This window comes from Syngnathus typhle, linkage group LG3, assembly GCF_033458585.1.
Source record: "Syngnathus typhle isolate RoL2023-S1 ecotype Sweden linkage group LG3, RoL_Styp_1.0, whole genome shotgun sequence".
Taxonomy (NCBI): domain Eukaryota; kingdom Metazoa; phylum Chordata; class Actinopteri; order Syngnathiformes; family Syngnathidae; genus Syngnathus; species Syngnathus typhle.
In genome coordinates this window covers 17,537,861-17,555,958 of record NC_083740.1, presented here as the reverse complement: position 1 = coordinate 17,555,958, position 18,098 = coordinate 17,537,861, and the positions used below count along the sequence as shown (strand labels likewise).

The 18,098-nt window shown below is 43.1% G+C and overlaps 1 protein-coding gene and 1 long non-coding RNA gene across 2 annotated transcripts; one reads left to right on the top strand and one right to left on the bottom strand.

The window, feature by feature from the left end:
* Positions 1-375: 375 nt before the first annotated feature.
* Positions 376-1,381, top strand: LOC133151017 (uncharacterized). The gene is made up of 3 exons (XR_009713851.1): positions 376-436; positions 1,104-1,217; positions 1,286-1,381. It is a non-coding gene; the product is annotated as an uncharacterized LOC133151017 (long non-coding RNA).
* A 4,782-nt stretch (positions 1,382-6,163) lies between these two features.
* Positions 6,164-17,025, bottom strand: LOC133151789 (ubiquitin carboxyl-terminal hydrolase 48-like). Its single transcript, XM_061275107.1, is given in 27 exon segments — positions 6,164-6,289; positions 6,366-6,491; positions 6,621-6,803; positions 6,967-7,074; positions 7,179-7,285; positions 8,147-8,277; positions 8,499-8,609; positions 8,918-8,951; positions 8,954-8,975; positions 9,050-9,172; positions 9,335-9,459; positions 9,544-9,618; positions 9,706-9,848; positions 10,209-10,320; positions 10,401-10,601; positions 10,687-10,836; positions 12,497-12,634; positions 12,777-12,956; positions 13,111-13,196; positions 13,358-13,491; positions 14,122-14,230; positions 14,351-14,475; positions 14,713-14,840; positions 15,210-15,351; positions 15,429-15,549; positions 15,862-15,999; positions 16,402-17,025. Coding segments are annotated over 26 exon segments (3,159 nt in total). The 5' UTR covers positions 15,996-15,999; positions 16,402-17,025; the 3' UTR covers positions 6,164-6,178.
* Positions 17,026-18,098: the final 1,073 nt, after the last annotated feature.

The window sequence follows — 18,098 nt, the reverse complement described above, 5'->3', positions numbered from 1 at the left end:
GTGTTTACTCAGCATGGTCCCATGTGCTCGTCTTATACACACGCACACACGCTCAGATAATTGCCTGGCGGTTATAAAATGCAAAAAAAAAAAAAAGATTGTGTAGGTCTGTGGTGGTGACTTTCACGTCAACTGGAGGGGGCGGAAACTAAACTAAACCATTGTTGCTTCTCCTCAGACAATATTTATGATGATGAAGATGGTGGTGGACAGATAGCAAAGAGAAGCAAGTCAAGATGTCGTTCTTTGGCCTCAATTGTGCCAGGAAGAAAAAGCGAGGTAAGCTCGATGAACATTTATTTTTTTTATGAACCGTTTTTTTTATTTTTATTTAATTGATTGAATTTAATTTCTTAATGGTTTTTCTTTTATCTCAGAGCCGGAGAGAGAACTCAGGGCCAATGACCGGGAATACAACCTCTCATTTAAATATGCCGTGAGTGTCAATCAGTTGTGTTCCAACACCTACAGACGAGTATGTTTTGATTTGCCCCGCCCCCCGAAACTGGTGCCAAAGCACCAAAGACCATGACCCCATGGTTAGTGTCCAGCTGCTGATCCCTGCCACTGAGCGTCCACGCTAGTTTCAATATTTGCGCTATGATTCTACACACGCACACAAAACACCCAGGCGAAATCGCCCTCGCAGTAGAAATAAACAAAAATAATCACATCTCCAAAAAGTCACACAGTGACAGGAATCATCTTGTATTTTTAATGGTAATTAGCTTTGTGTTTTCTCGTTTAATTTCAGTCTGTTGTTAGAGCAGTTTTTTTTTTTTTATTGGACAAAAATGGTTAATTTTAGCTTCGTTTTTTATTCGTTTTAAAATAAATACATTTAAAATGAACAATTCTCCAATGACTAATAGAATTCCCTTTCAAAATAAACACTTTTAAAATAAACCCCTGAAAGCTCAAGTATGAATTTAATTGATTAAGACAAAAACAAAGGACGTTTTTGCTTTAACGTTGCTAGTAGTTTCATGTTGTTGGTTTTTTCTCTCCATATGCATTTCCGAATGTTATTTTGTTAGCTTCCATTAACGACGCTAACCCCGCGATGTACTTTGCCATCCCCCCCCACCCCCCCCCCCCTACAGACGAACGCCATCAAGACATCCAAGTACAACTTCTTCACCTTCCTCCCTCTCAATCTCTTTGAGCAGTTCCAGAGGATCGCTAATGTCTACTTTCTGTTCCTGCTGGTGCTCCAGGTGCTGTCCAATTCTTTTACAATGCGCAGGAACTTGAGCAGGGTTTCATTTTCTCTCTTGTCCGTCAGTTGATTCCTGAGATCTCGTCGGTGTCCTGGATCACCACCGTCGTGCCTTTGGTGGTGGTGCTGTCCGTCACCGCTGTCAAGGATGCCACTGATGACATCGTAAGCGCCACGCCCACCTCTTGGGATACTATAAGACTTACAATTAAAAAAAATGACGCAAACCATAACAAGCATATAAATATGTAGGTAAATCAAACTGACAAATTACTATATTTGAAGTAAACATGTCAAATAGCTATTTATTATATTTGACTCACGGTAAATGTGCGTAGGAGCGGACCGAATTCCCTTCAAGCGGCCAGTTGCGTCACCACGATTTCACAAAAAATTGCTCGATTCCCGTTTTTTTGTGCCGATCTTACATCACGCAAGCGCTTCCCTTTGTGAGATACACTCAGCTTTTTTCTTCTTCTTCAATTAACTCAGTTTAGGCATTCCAGCTTGTATTGATTTTTTTTCTTTTTCTTTCTTTCATGTACTTGCAGGTCATAACGTGACGTTGAGCTGGTTGTCCAACAACATGAGCGCCGACCATGAGGACGTCCACGTTCCCGTGGTCAAGAGCGAACCCAAGCGCCACAAAGTGGTGGTTTTCTGAACTTGTTGCCGCTGCAACCCTTTTGCCTCTTTCCAAAATCATTTTGTTCGCTTTTGTTATGCTAGTAAATCAATCAAAAGACGTCATTCTGTACGGTTTGTAGTGCTTTTGATTTTTTTACCCACTTGCTCTGTCAACTTTGTCTGGCTGCTGAGAACCATTTAGAAAGGTTAGTTGCGACATCATTGATGAGGTCTTTACAAGACTTTTGCAAAGCTAATCAAGTCCAGATGTTAACAGCTCGTGAATACAAGCAAGAACAAGAAGAACCTTGTGCAGTCCGCCCTGGGAGGGAAACTTCAGACCCCCTCCGAGCCTTCTGTTTCCAAATGCAGCACAGAGGCTTCATTCAGCGATGCCACCTGCTTGCACTTGAACATAAGCCTTTTACTTCCAACTCTTGTCCATCTTTGTGTAAACAATTCCTATTTCAGATTGTTGGAAAGCCCCTGAAAATGCGCTGCAATCCGGCCGGATGGGCGGACGCACATGTGTGTTTAATTTATGGACAGCACTAAAACGCGTGCAATTATTGCTGGGGGAGACTCATGTTATCTGAAGTCCAGTCCCGCGTTGCTCCTGAGCTGAGCTGAGCTGAGTTCGTCCTAATCCCTTCATTTCCCTTCTCGACGACACGTGGCAGGCACGCAGCTTTGTTGCCCTTGCCTCTCGGGGCAGAAAAACAACCCTTCGCTCTTTTGACTCGTCATGTTCAAATTGTACCTCTGAATCAGAAAAGAATTCATACAAGGGGAGACACAAGAAGCTGTATATATACGTATATACAATGCAGCAGCTTCTTGTGTCTCCTTGTTGTATGAATTTTTTATTATATATGTATGTGTGTGCAGACTATAATTAAATAGTACTGTGATCATAAACATCTAAAATTCTTAAATTAAATTCTTGCGTTAATGAGTCGATGCGGTGTTTGTCGCCCGATGATGACGTAGGCGAAACTTGCTAAGCCTGCCGGGCGCAGTTGTGGACCGGCAAAGATGCTAGTGAGTAGGGATGGGCGATACCAATGATTTTGGAATCGATCCGATACCAAGTATTTCCTACCCAAAATACCCGATATTCGATCCGATATCGATACCGGAAGTGTAATTTCCCGCCAAAAAAACAATTTAAATGCAGTGGCATTCTTGCTCGTGGAGAGTCATCTATTGAATTTTGTAGAAAAAAGTATTACGTCATGTACATGAATTATTAACCTTTTTAGACATTAGTGCATTAGTGGAAGATGCATATTAATAGTATAACTTTAATAAAAAGGAGCTATTCTTTACTTTTTTCTCTCTCTCTCTCTCTCTCTGTTGTTGGGAAAAAGTTTTGTCTTTTAGTATAATCTAAAAAGAGACATGGTACCAACAGAGATGCAGGGCTTAATCGTCATGAGCAGCAAAACTATCAATTTGTAAAGCCGCTGGATACTTACATTTAATATTGTAATACTTTAGTGTTGTTTATAGGAAGTGGAGTTACAAATAAAACGTATGGCGTTCGACCACAAATTGAAAAGGGGAAAACTTTATTTATAAATGACTGACTAAAGCGTAGTAATTATTGCTTCAAATAGCACATCAACCACAAATGCTTACGATTTTTGGTTAGCACCTGATACCTGGATATGTCTTGCCTTTCTGAAACGCTGCTTCTAAGGTACTTTGGTACCTTAGCCTCGGTGTGGCTGCAGGGTTTTCCGTCGCTGCCTTAGTGTCTGCGGCACGTTTCAACTGCAGCTCTTCATGAACCGTGGGGTGAATTTTGCTTAAATGTTTTGTCAAGTTTGTGGTGTTGCCACAATATTTAATTGTTTTGTGACATATTTCACATTTTGCCTCGTTGTTATTAAGTAAAATATAATATCCCCAAACCAGACTTCTCTTGCGTTCGGACTGGGCCGCCGCCGTGGCCATGCTTGTTTGTGTTTGTTTGGATTGGAACGGGGGGCGGAGGAGGAGGGCTTGGCTTGTGAGAAAAGGGGGCGGGAGCAGAGCAGAGCAGGACACGCCGGTGCAGCAGGCGGAAGGAAAAGTAGTGCTAGCATGAGTGCAAGTCGTCAAATTGGAGCAAAAAAAAAATGAGGAAAAATATAATTAAATAATTGTAAGTATCGATATTTTAGCTAGGGAGATCGATACTCAAAAATGAGCAGCCTGGATCGATATATCGATATTTTGGTATCGATCCGCCCATCCCTAGTGGCTGACGTCCAATAGCAACCGCTGTAGACTTACAGTTGTTATGCATTGAAATAATGGCGCAAACTCAAAATGGATTTAATTCAATTAAATGTCTTCTTCCCACTCCCATTAAACAGGTTAACTTTGTTCACGGATTTGAGTTTTGGCAGAAGTTCTGCCCATCGACGTCACGGCCGCGTCATGTGACGTGACGTGTAGACGTCATATAGCAACCGCTGTTTTATTTTGTAAACTTGTGATGTGCAACGTTGACATAATGACGCACTAGTTAGCGCGTCCGCCTCTCATTCAAGATGTAGTCAATTCGACATTCATGTCAGAATGTTTGTATTTTCCTCCCTTGTCTGTATGTATATCCCTGAATACTGCAAGCATAGCGTCCTGTACTTTTGCGCTATGCTTGCTGGCTCCGTTTTGCTCCTCTTATTTATTATGTTATCTGTTTATTTATTATTTATTCATCACTCTTACTATTGATTGTTTGAATTTTTGCCTTCTTGTTTTTATATTGTGTCAATTACTTGTATGTCTATCGTGTAATATGTCTCGTCACCGTGGGATAGAGAAAACGTAATTTCGGTCTCTTTGTGTGTTGTGACATGTGGAGAGATTGACAATAAAGCTGACTTTGACTTTGACTATTTTTTATTGTTATCTTCTTAAGGATATCTTATCTCAGGGTTTATTCAGGCCAGAAAAGTATTTCAGTCCACTTGTTTGGTCCGGACCAAAAGCGCAGTTCTATTTAGTAAACTAGACCACACCACACACCTTCTTTGAGCTCGTTTTGATTTATTAAATATGCTCATCATTATGACTCTACCCGTAAAATGGCAATCACTTTAAAAATAATTGAGTGAAAAGCGTGTATGAGTAGAATAATTTGAAAAATAACTTTATTGTCAATAAGAAAAAACAGTGAAAATAACAGTACACATCACTGTTTGCATACAGATTCAAACGTTCAACCAATAGAGTTTGCGTTGCTAACATTTCTGTAGTAAATAATTGCTATACATACGGTGAGGTAACAATCATACATAATGTGCATTCACGTAACACACCTTGATCATCTCAAGTGAGAATATGAGTTTCTACACCTTGGAACAGAACACTGTCATGTATTCCATAATTTAAAATGAAGAAAAAACAAACAAAAGGGGCACATATCCACTTGACTTAAATAGGAAAAAAGTAGGCTTTGAGCATTGTCATTGTCACCATTTAACAATGGCTATTGGGGGAGGTGGGGGGGATTAAAGCACTTTACAACACTTGATAAGTTCAGGCCTTTCTTGTCCAAGTCAAATACGGCTACAGCACAGAATGTCTTCAATGACCAAGAAGCCCAGTGCCTGCGCATAAAATCAAATGAATCAACACACATCAATAAAGCTGACTTTGACTTTGATCTACTTTGCTACATGACAAGCACCAATGCACGTAAAGAAGATGACATTCAGAGATGATTGTTAGGGTTGATAGACTAGTTTCATCCTATGCTTATGTTGGAATGTAACCTGTAATAATTAATCAAACGTGTCCTGTCTTAACAAAAGTAGTAGAACAAAGTGCTAAGATCTTTTGAACTGATTGACCAGCTGCAGAGGAAGCAATCAAAGTTGTTCTGTTTACACAACGTCGTAAAACACCCCTGCTATGCTTTGACCGGAAGCCAGGGGCTTCAACCCCATCCTGTCCACTTTCACCCCCACCCTGTTTCTCTCAATAAAAATGCTCTTGCAAAAGGCCTGAGTCAGACCTCATTCCATCATCGCTGTATGCACAGCGACGAATGGCTCTCCACTTGCAAGTGCTTAAAAGGGCATACTGTCTCCCGTGTGGTTCTTGCAAAGTAAGTTAGAGTAAGGACCACTCTAACAATGATGTCAATAATGCTGCTTACCTTTAAACCCCTCTTCTGGCATTGCAGCTATAAATGAGGTGGTGAAAAACAATGGTAGAAAACATACGTTACTTCTCTGATCATTAGAACTATACTAGAGGAACAGTAAATCAGAAAAGCTTTTGTCATTATTGTACTGTCAATTGTAACGCGGGAGGGCAATTATTTGCAAATTGACACTATTCATGGGTCAGCCTGGGGCCTAACCACTCACAGTATTTCGAATCCAAATGAGTCTCACCTTGATAGACGTCATCCAGGGCTGCATAGTCAGCTATTGGCTCATCAGCCTGAGATAACAAGAGTCATGTGAAGAACACCAACAAAAGAGAGATTGAATGCTAAAACCAGGAGCTAGTGACTTACCTTTAGAGAGATGACACTCTCTGGGATGATACCCAAACTGCCCAATGTGGCCGAGTCGTTTGTCAGACTTTTCCCATCAATGGAGAGGTTTTGGTCAAATGGCGCCACCGAGAAAGCATGCATAATCTAGTTTTGCGACGAGAGCAAATTCAAACCCAGATTGAGTTGAAAAATGATTGAGCCAAAGGTTTATGACGGTGGAACCAAATAGGACACCTGAGGATAACTTCAAACGCTAGTTTCGGGTGGCCTTACCTGAATTTTCAGCTCTTTGAGGGTCTGATTTGCAGACACAATGAGGGCTTTTTCGCCTCGGAGTTTCCGGTGCCGAGTGCTTCTCCTGATTCCGCCCAGCTTAGTTGCGTTGCTTTCTGGAGAAGCCACTCCCTCTGGGATGCTGCTCTCGCTTAGTTTAAGACGCTTTGCACCATCTTCTGACTGGTGAAATAAGACTGAATATTACAAGTTTTACTTCTACAAATACAGTGCACCCTTGCCAAATTCTTCTTCTGAGTAGTCAAATATGAATTATGATTCTCAGCACAGATATGAGCAGAATTAATATTGCCACCAATAAGCTACATTTTCTTGACTTATTTACCTGGCTGAAGTCTGGATCTCTCTCACCTGCTACCTTTGGTTGCTCCTCCTTCTCCTCCTCCGCCTCGGAGCTGCTGGCGTTCCTCTCTGGAATTGCTTCTTTCATCATCTATTCACAATGGAACGTCAGATGCCATTTACATGTTGAGTCACGTGCACGTCTACAGTAGCGCCAGCTTTCGACTCATCGGGCACCGAGTTGATTTGTCATACCCTTTTGTCTTCTGCGATTTTGCGGATGTAAATTGTGGCTTGGGTGTACTCTCGGAGGTCCTTCTGTTGCTGGAAAAGGAAGCCCTCTCTGCACTCCCAGCAGAGATCTGAATACATGACCACACACATCATAACCAAAACAAAAACAATAATCACAGATGCCATTAGAAGCTTGGATTAAAAAGTGGTCGAGGCCTTGCTGGCTAAAGGCAGCAACAATATCAAAGTTGGTCAATATCTGTTGTCCCTATTTTAGTGTCTAATCTTGTATTTGGCAAAATACCCCCGCCCCCTCTCTCTCTCTCTCTCACTCTCTCTGATTATAGCTTGCCAATGGATGGAAATCATTTTCTTTTCCACTTTGTGACTTTAATGAGGCGCCATATGAGAGAAATAGTCCACTGCCTGCCAGGCAGATCATGCGGCGATGGCAATGGCGTTGAGTTTGCTGTTGGAAATCTCAATGCAACGTGTTAGAATTTCCAAATAATATATATATACCATTTCTATTTTGCGCATCTTCATTTATTGCGGGTGGTTCTGGAACGCATCTCCCGCAATAAAGGAGGGATCACTGTACCCTGGCTAGCGCCCAAAGGCTGCTGGGATAGGCTCCAGCACCCCTGCTGAGGATAAGCTAGATGATGAATGAAAAAAAGTCAACTTGTATGATGTAAGGGCACAACAATCAGTAGCCATTCTATAGATTTAGTAACCCATAATAGATCGGAATTCCTCCTGGCCTACCTCTTTTCAATCGGTTGCTATCTTATCAGTTTGTTTGTTGTTGTTGTTTGTTTTTTATAGTTTTTATTCTTTAAATCATGTTCGAAATAAAGATTCATTCACTCATTCATCTTTTAGTGGAGCATAAGTAACATACATGTTGCAAATGTGTTGCAGTAGGTGCATTTGAAGATGTTCTGTGAAGTGAAACATGCCAAAAAGGGTGACTTTTGCACTCTAACCGGGCTGAGTAGTATATTTGGCGGTGGGACCCGAGGGCGTCGTCTGTTTGAAGCAGCAGATGGAGATGGGCTGGTCCACCATGAAGAGTTTGCTGATGACCTCCCATTCACTGGGCCAAAGCAGAGCAATGCTGTGACAAAGCAAACAGTATCAAGCCACATTCGGGTTATTCATGACCATCTTGTTTCAAAGTAAGCAGTCTCCACACAAAGCTGAAATTTTACTTTCATCCATTTGTTTTTTCGGGTCATGTTTGCTCCCAATTGGAACGTGGTCTTTTAAGAGTTACACGGTGGATGGAGTAAAAGTATTAAAAATGGGGAGAGCAAAAGGAAAAAATAAAAAACTCACTGCTGTGCATCGCCATTGATTAGGGAGTCATAGGTGAACATGAAGCCCCCATGCGGACATACCAGGAGGCTGTTGCCCACGCTGGACACTGGGGACGATTTGGTGGGTCTCCTAGCAGTAATGGACGGTGGGAGGGTGGGAGGAAGCAAGGAAGGAAGGAAGGAAGGATGGAAGCAAGCAAGCAAGGAAGAAAGGGAGGGAGGGAGGGAGGGAGGGAGGGAGGGAGGGAGGGTTTGAGGGAGGGAGGGAGAGAGGGAGCAAACAAGGAAGCAAGGAAGTAAGCAAGCAAGGAAGGAAGGAGCATTTAAAACAAGCAAACGACAGTCGCCCAGTACAATATTTCATTTTAGAGCATCGTGAAGGACAAAACACTTGTGCAGCCTGAGAAGGCCTTTGGTTGACAACCCTTAAAGACCTACCTGATAAATTTTCTCCACTCGTCCACGAAAAACGAACAATGTAGAGGATGTCTGTGTCCTGGGAATTGAGAGAACAAAGGATTTAGTCATCGAGTCCAGCACACACTGTCAGTGTGCCACTGACGTTGTTACCTGAGGCCACTTGGTGAGGGTTGGCCGGTTCTTCTCATGGAAGAGGTTGAGTAGCTGGTTCTTCTGGTCCAGAGCCATCATTTTACTCACAGCTTCATTGTCCTTTTCTTCCTGCTCCAGTGTCTAGACACAAAAGCAGGAAAAGTTTGACACAAGGAGGGCTGTCATTTGGTAGTGAGTAAGTAAGCGCAACATTAAGAAACGTGGAAAACGTCTTCTCCGTTCATTCAGCTAACAAAACTGTACATACAAACATACAACAACTCATCAGCAGTTTCCACTTACCAGACACTGCGGACAGGGACTTTGGTCTTGGGTATATTCAAGGGCTTTGGGGAAGTATGCTCGAAGCTTGTTCCAAACTTCAGAAGATACAAGCTTGCGTTCAGTGTCCACAATACCCAGACCTCCTTGATGCAAGCAAAAACCATTGGCATTTATTAAGTCACATGACAGAAAGTGGGAATTCATACATACATACATAGTGAACATACCGTGACTGCAGACAATGTCGTCATTAAATGTCTTCATCTCCTCCTCGTTGCCCTCGGAGACCTCAGGGCTGCAATCTACAAGCCGTTTAGAACAAGTCCAATCCCAACAGGCTCGTTCTTTGATGTAATGAAATGATCCATTTAGTTCCAAACTTTTCCTACCTTGGCTGCTGTTGCCATGTGGTCCATTGCCATTGCTCTGACCATTGCTTGGTTGGCTTTCATGTTCATCCTTCTCCAGTTGCTCCAGAGCCAACTGCCTCCAACTGCGCAGGGAGGCTTTGCCCACCCAGAAACCTTCTCCGCTGACAGACAAAAATGTTCACGTCAAAGTGCTGACAGACCAAAAAAGGATGTCTCGCCAGAAGGGCTGGATTTCAGACGTTTTGCCAAAGTGCTATTTTCTAGTGATAAAGTGATAAAGACCTAATGATTGTCACTCACACACACACACATCTGGGTGTGGTGAAATTTGTCCTCTGCATTTAACCCATCCCCGAGGGGAGCAGTAAGCAGCAGCGGTGCCGCACCCGGGAATCATTTGGTGATCTAAGTCCCCAATTCCAACCCTTAATAATAATAATAATAATAATATTAATAATAATAATAATAATAATGAGTCGGGCCCTTAAATAACCAAATGAAAATCTTATGTACATGATCACCTGATTGTACGTTTGACCAGATTGGACGCTTCCTTGTAGTCCTCATTGAGTTGATTCTTCAGACGCAGCACCCTGCATCGCTGTTGCACACACTCTCGGCACAGAGTAGAGCCTGCCGTTGAGGAGGTACACATTTATCACGCAAACGGCTTCACCGCACCGATCGGGTTTGTCCAGTCCCACCGATCCTACCGTCCAGCCTCGGCCCCCCGCCGTAGCGTTCGTACAGGACCCGCCCGGCTGTCTGAGAAACTCTCTTGGCGTCTCCCACTTTGTCTGGATGCAGTTTGCCATGAGAACACAGGAAATGCGAGTTGTCAATTTTCTTGGTGGCAGTCGAGTCATCCAACCACTTCTTCAACCAATCCAGAGGTATAAACTCGTAAGGCTCTCCTGTAGAAAAGGAAAAGAGAACGTTTGGTCCACATCTAGCAAACGATAATTCTCGGTGGGTCAAGGGAATACGTCGTCGACTGACCGTCCGGAGCGGGTAAGAGCTCGTACAGCTCCCTGACTTCTTCGTGCTTGGCTTTGCCCTTGTCCACACTCTGTTTCCTCATGGCTGACATTTCACTGCACCATTCTTCAAATTTGTGGTTGTCTTGGTCCACGAGCCTCTGAAGGAACTCTTGAGTGGGGAAAAAGAGGCAAACAAAGCTCAAAGATAAGACGAGCCAGCCAGCCAAGACAGACATTGACAGCAAGTTTAGGACTACTGTCCAGGTCAGACTCCCTAAGCCAGGGGTGGGCAAACTACGGCCCGCGGGCCACATCCGGCCCACGGGACCGTTTAATCCGGCCCGCCAACCCTGAACAAATTGTATTAAACTTTTTTTTTTTGGTCATTTTGCCTGCAATGACTGCGTTTTCCCAGTAGATGGCAAAGCGCTCGCCTGCGCATTTACTACCGGAAGCCGTGTCAGAAAGCTCGGTGCACACTCACAAGTGCGTGTACGGACATGGCGCACTCGCGCTCTATTCGTATCAGTCCCGAATTTAGAGCGTGGGCTTTGACGACAGCATTCTTATAATTCGCGCGCTGAGCTTTCAGATGCAGTTTTGCGCTACAGCCACCCACAAACCTTCCCCTGGAATCCTTCCATTAAAATGAGTGGCCCGAAAAAAAGAAGTGAGTGCCGAATGTTAAAAAAGAGTGGCCAATTTGGCTCGACGTACGCGACGTGACGTTCAGCCACATGAACGTCAACATCAACCCGTCACAGATCAAGGTAAACGGACCAACACCTTGGATCTCGCCTAAGAATTGCCACAACAAATTTTACTCCAGACTATGACGCACTAGCAAAAAACGGACACCAACAACACTGTTCCCACTGAAAATGAACGGGAGGCTCTCAAGTTTATTGTAAAAAAATGCATTTTGAATATGATTTGTACACATAGCAGGGATTGAAACTTGCGACCATTCTCATTTTCAAACAATGCAGGATGCTCAAGGACATTGATGCACCACCTATTTGCGACTAATCTTAACCTGTAAAATTCTTAAGGCTTACTTTAAGGAAGTGTTTCCCGTTTCCTCACCTCTGTTACCAGGTGTTTGCGAGTTAAAACTCTGCTCTGATTTTGAGATACCCCTCACCGTGTTGCTGTTTTGATTACTTTATTTGGATGTATGCTTTCACCGATTCTTCAAGATGATATATTTGGTCAGAATGTTTGCCGTTTGATGTGATCTCATAAGATAAACATCTTTCATTAATCTGACCTGCAGGCATTGAAGTGATGGAGATTGTTATTCATAATAACAGTGTCGTATTTTATGAGAATCACTGATAGCAGTTTTTTAGTGAATTATTATTTTTTTAATGCTGTTAATAAATGCATTTGTTTTCAAAAAACTTGTTTGGAATATCCATGCTTTACTACCTACTAAAGGCCAAGATCTTTTATGCAATGACCTTTACAGGTCGCTTATATGCATCTGCTCCTGGTCCGGCCCTCCGGTCCAAATTTAGAACCCAGTTCGGCCCGCGAGTCAAAAAGTTTGCCCACCCCTGCCCTAAGCCAAACGTAATGTGTGGTGGCCAATTTGAACTTTTGCAACAGTGCCGTTGCTTACTTCTTTGTGTCACACGTTCACGTTTTCATCCATCCATTTTCTGTACCGCTTTTCCCCTCGTGGGCATCTTCAGTACACTTTTTTAAATGATTATCGATCAGGAGTAGCAAAGCAGTCATTGTGTGTCATTGAGCAGACTGTTTTCTCATTCATTGATGTAAAAACCAAAAAACAAACAAACAAAAAAAAAAAAAATCGAGCCCACCGGGAACTTCAACTACAGTCGTAGAGGGATCTACGGGCTCCTCTTCCTGGATCTTGTACACCAACATGTAGGCATTTCGGGAGCAGTGGTAGCCTTTACTGCACTTGGATTTTTGTGTCTGAGACTTTACCGTTTCAGCTGAGACCAAAGAGAAAGTGGCAAATACGTTAAGACTGCTTTTCTTTTTTTTCAAACCGAAATGGAAAAGTGAGACATTAAAGCAAAATAGGCTCCTGCTCGGTCGGAAACTACGACGACGGATCCTGGTGGCGCCGCTTACCGATATCATCCTCCGTACCCAATTGCAGCTTCTTGCCTTCCATCCTTTCAATTTCTTCATCATTGAATTTGTACCAGTCACTGGTACGAGCATCTTTCACATGAGCGATATAATGTCCCGAGTAGGCGCTGATGCCACGATGGATCAGCACTGCGCTCAGTTCATACACACACTTCTGATCTACAAAGGGAACCACAACACACAGTTTGCTGCTTCAGTATTTGGACATGGAAAATGGACTTGCAATTGAGGCTCAGCAAAATGCCACTTCATTTATCCTTTTGCAGCAGAAGAGGGTATGAGTGTTTGTCGTAGAAAGTAAAACTGCTGATACCTTTTGTAACTTCAAAAAATGGCGCCATGTCGAGTTGCTCGGGGAAACTGATGTAGGTGTTGAGTTTCTTCTTGTGGCCTGTTTGTCTAGAGATTACATCACAGAAGCTGTCACTAAGCTGATTCCTAACAATGATGCATCGTTATTGGCTGCAATTTGGAATATAGACATTGTCGGCGCTGAATCATCTCAAATATTCTCCAACATCTGAGCTTTAAATAAATGTAAAAGATGAGCTTGGACAAACCTGTCAAAGACAAAGCGCATGAGTTGCAGGTTGAGGGTGGGCGGGAGACTGTGCAGTCTGATCCGCCGGGTCGCGCTCTGTTTACTCTGACAGGTTTCACAAAAGTAGCGGTTGTCTCCATCTAGTTTCTCATCCTGAAAAGTGCAGACAAGCAAAAGCATACGTGTCGTTTACAAGAGGGGAGAAGCTGGATGATTGCAATATGTTATGTATATAGAACTACATATGCTGTCGATTTATCCAAAGTCTTGTTTTTTTAGAAAGGCCTGTTTTTAGGCAGCCGAAGGAGTCCTTTGTTAAGTTCATTTAGTTCAGGCGTGTTTTGGGGCAGCCGAAAGGGGTCCGTTTGCTCCACCCAAACCTGTTGGCATTTTATTAAAAGAGACGCAATACGCAGGCGACAATATCAGGAGGATTGGGTAAGTCATTTTGATGCCATGTGAAATGGATGAATACAGCCATTTGTTCTACTCCTGGATCTGAATCAAAAAACATCCTTACCATCACTGTAATAAAGCAGTCATAAAGATCAAACGGCCCGACTTGTTATTATTTAACGGCAGCCCAACTTGTTATTATCTACCGCCTTGAAATTGGTCACAGAAATTGTTCAAATGACTTGCGCTAAGGTTTACGCGCTCGTTGTTTAGCTTCCTACGGTCCATTTAAAAAAATAAATAATTTGTGACAATTGGGTCCATGACCAGAGAGCCCATTTCCGGAACTCCTTCTATTGTGAACGGGTTACTCTGACCTTAACCCACCTTCAGAAACTCTGTAACACATTCTGTAAGGTTCTTGTGGCCTTGAATGTTCAATTCCAGTTCGTAGAATCGGGAGGGCAGCGCAGACGATCGTCCACATTGGTCACAGCTAGAAAACAAGTCAGTGAGTGCATCAAATCTTCATTTGTTAATGGGAATAAATGGGGTTGTTTTGGGGGGGGGGGGGGGGGGCATCTTGAAGTGACATTTGGGCAGTTGATTTGCTTACACAGTTACATAAGAGAACTGTCCACAGAACTGCTGCTGAATGACATTTTGCAAGGTTGGGTTCTTCTGCTTGGACAACGTGTCCTCCAACAATGACAAGAAGAGCTTTGAAAACTCTTGGGCATCCTGAAAAAAAAGAAAGAGAGAGAGAGAGAGAGACAGAGACAGAGAGAGACAGAGAGAGACAGAGAGAGAGAGACAGAGAGACAGAGAGAGAGAGACAGAGAGAGAGAGACAGAGAGAGAGAGACAGAGAGAGAGAGAGAGACAGAGAGAGAGAGAGAGAGAGAGAGAGAGAGAGAGAGAGAGAGAGAAGGACTTTAGTGGTTTGAGTCTTGACTGACTGGGTTTCAAAGGCTCTTACTTGCTGCTGCCCAGTGTCTAGGCCAAGAGCTTTAACCAGCCCCGAAGGATCAATGTATTTTCTGTTGCTGTTCTGTAGTAGTGCAAACAAATACTGTAGATGCTCACAAATGGACTGAGGCTCATAATCTGAAAGACACAATCGTATGTCAAAGTAGTGTGCGTGGTATTCTACTGCAATACATCCGTGAATACTGCAATACATCCATCAGCTATGATGGCAAGAAGTGGTTTGGGTTATAAACACCATGAATGAAATTTTGAGTTAGGGTTAGGGGTTGAGTGATAGCGCTGATAGTTTGATACATGCTGTGGAAGATAAACACAAACAAACAAACAAACAAACAAACAATGTGGCACACATTTGAAAGCAGCTCAATTTATTCTTGTACCTGTGTTCCTGTGCACGGAAATTGTAGCACTGATAGAGGCTTTTTTGTAACTCAAAGTTAAGGCAATGTGGCACACATTTTAAAGCAGCTCGATTTATTCTTGTACCTGACTCTATGTTGTGCTCCTGTGCACGGGAATTGTAGCACTGATAGAGGCTTTTTCTTAACTCAAGGTTGTGGAACCACACTTGTAGGAAGGTGTTGACGTAACACGTGGCTCCCAGGTTGGTCAAACCAACAAACGTATTCTGTAAGAGAGACACACAAACAAAGACACATTATTCAAAGTACTGTGCCCAGTCATTGAACTGACCAACTATTGTACCTTATCTCTACGTTCTGAATTTGGGTCATCGATATTGTGGAATGCGTTTTCATCAATCTCCCCAAGCCACGTCTGTTCACCAATGCCAACAAGACAGTGGGGGTTTCCTTTGCAGTTTCTCCTGAAAAGTCGTGACATCGAAACCCTTGTTCAAATACCGATTGCATACGCAGGCTAACAATGTGCATACACCGTATGACAACGTCCATACAAGTCACAGTTTCAGATTGAGTTCTTCTGGCTAAATGTGATGTTGATTGATGTCTTTTGGCGCTATGTCGCAATACAGAGTGGCTGCCTCGTCCGACAAATAAAGAGTCCAGGCATCATGTGGGTGACAATGCCACATCAAAGAAAGTCAACTCGCGGGTGATGGCAATGCCAACCTGCTATTCATTCAATGTTATCGATGACATTTGGGCGACATACGTACCTGCAGGCTCCTCTCTTGCAGACAGGAAGACTGACGCGGTACGCCAGCTCGATATGCTCTTGACTGATATCTTCAGGTTTTACCGATGTCACCCAACGCCAAGCCGCTTTCTCCAACTGTAAGCGTGGTGCCATAGTCCTGGGGTTTAAAGTTGAACAAATAAAAAAAAAAAAAAAAATAAGAAAAGTGCACGCCAACTCAATGCAATGCCATGAGAATGATGACACTTCGCGATCAAATGTTAACGCAGTAATGCGTAATCACTTCGGAAGCAGACTAGCACCGACAACTAAGGGGCTCTATCCGGTTTAGCCAACAAAAGGACATTAGCAACATTGAACTCCCCACGTCGCATCGGAAAGACATAAACACACACAGTAAATGGCAAAGTTGCTGGATAGCCAAAGAACTGCACTGCGTATCGACTAGTTTGGGCTCGTTAACTTGCTAAACGTAGCATAGCGCAAGCCAACCTTGTTTGCATTGCATTTAAGTCTATTGAACGCTAACAATTTTTGAGAAGGGCAGCTCATATCGAACCTTGCGTCACCAATTGGTTCGTGTCACTTTACATTTTATTGAATTTTATTTCAGATTTAGCGTCCTTGTGTTCGTAGAGATGGTCACTGAGCTAGCTAAAATTGTGCACGGCGTCAATAAATGACGTAGTAACAGCCCTGGAAGAGGAAGCTGCTGCTGCTGCTGCTGCCGCTGCTGCTACAGTTCTTCTTCTTCTTCGTCGTCGTCGTCTTCCTCTCGGTGTTCAAATGCGCTTCGCCGACTGGAATGGTATAATAGCGTCACCTATGGTTCGCCAACAGTTTGCATGTCTTTTTTACTGCGCTTTTATTTTTTAGAATTGAAACCATTTTATTTTCAGCTTTTTCATGTATTTATTGTAAATACTGATCACGAATATAGTGTCCACGGTCCGTGTACCCTAGGTTCATCAAAGTTGTTTTTCTGAAACAATGGTGATGGTGAGAATGATCATAGAAATCAATCATAGCACCCGGAGTTGAATTAATCACACAATTATGGCATAGCACTCAAAGTTGAATCAATCACACATTTATGGCATAACAAGACGGCAGAATTGGATTTTTATGATCTATAATCTTTCATCATGATAACATATTTTACTTGACGTATGCATGTAGTTAACGAGTCGTTTGGCTGTGGGAGTCGCGACTTCTCTCGTGATGATGAAGCTCCGCCCCGTGATGGTAAAAGGCTGCGCACTTGTTGTTAAAGTCAGGTACCGTCCGTCCAAGATACCTCCCTCAGTGATCCCATCTGTCACCGCTCCACAAGGTAAAATACCTTTGCATTACTACCACTAGCCTAGTTGTAGGGGTTTTAAAGCTTTAGCTTGTATGCGTTTGAGTCAAGTAAAGCGGTATCTACAAATCAATTGTGCCCACCTAACCTTCAATTTAGACAGAAAACAAATTTTGCATTCATATTAGTCACAATTGGATTGAAATGTGGCAAATCCATATTTAGTTTAAGAACACCCAGACACGCGCGCACACAAATGACACCATTTACACAATGGCTTTTTGAAAACAGCCAGATACAAAGTGAGTTTAGCACACTGTAGCTGTGTATACAAACGTTCCTAATGTAAATATGAGTTGTTTCAAGGACGGCTGGATGGATGGATGGATGGATGGATGGATGGATGGATGGATGGATGGATGGATGGATGGATGGATGGAAGACGTATGCATGACTAATGCAGGAAGACTGAAGGATGGAAGAATGGTGATAAGGAGTGATGATGATGAAGAAGCTATGGAGAAAGTAATGAAGGAGGGAGGAATCTCACTGTAATAGAGGAGGAAATAACGGATGGCTGGGTTGTAGAAGAAAGAATGATCATTTATGATTGGACACTTCCACTCTATCCAAAACAGTAAAGCATCCTTTCCATATTTCATCAATATTTTTCCTTGTGACTGTTTTCAAGTGAGACTCTATCGCACGTTTGAGTCTCACGCTCGGGCCTCATCTGGGAGTCTCGTGAAGGGGGTGTCGGTCGTTTGGGTCGTGTCCACCCAAGGAGGAACATTTTCCCACTGACCTTCTGTGAACCGACTGGCAGCCCACCTGCTCCGTCTAACACGCCATTCACGCCATTGTCCCCCGCCCGTAGCGCAGCGGCCTGTGATTGGCTGCCGGTGAGCATAAATGAGACACGCTGGATCGGCACGTCTCATCGCACTCACTTGGAT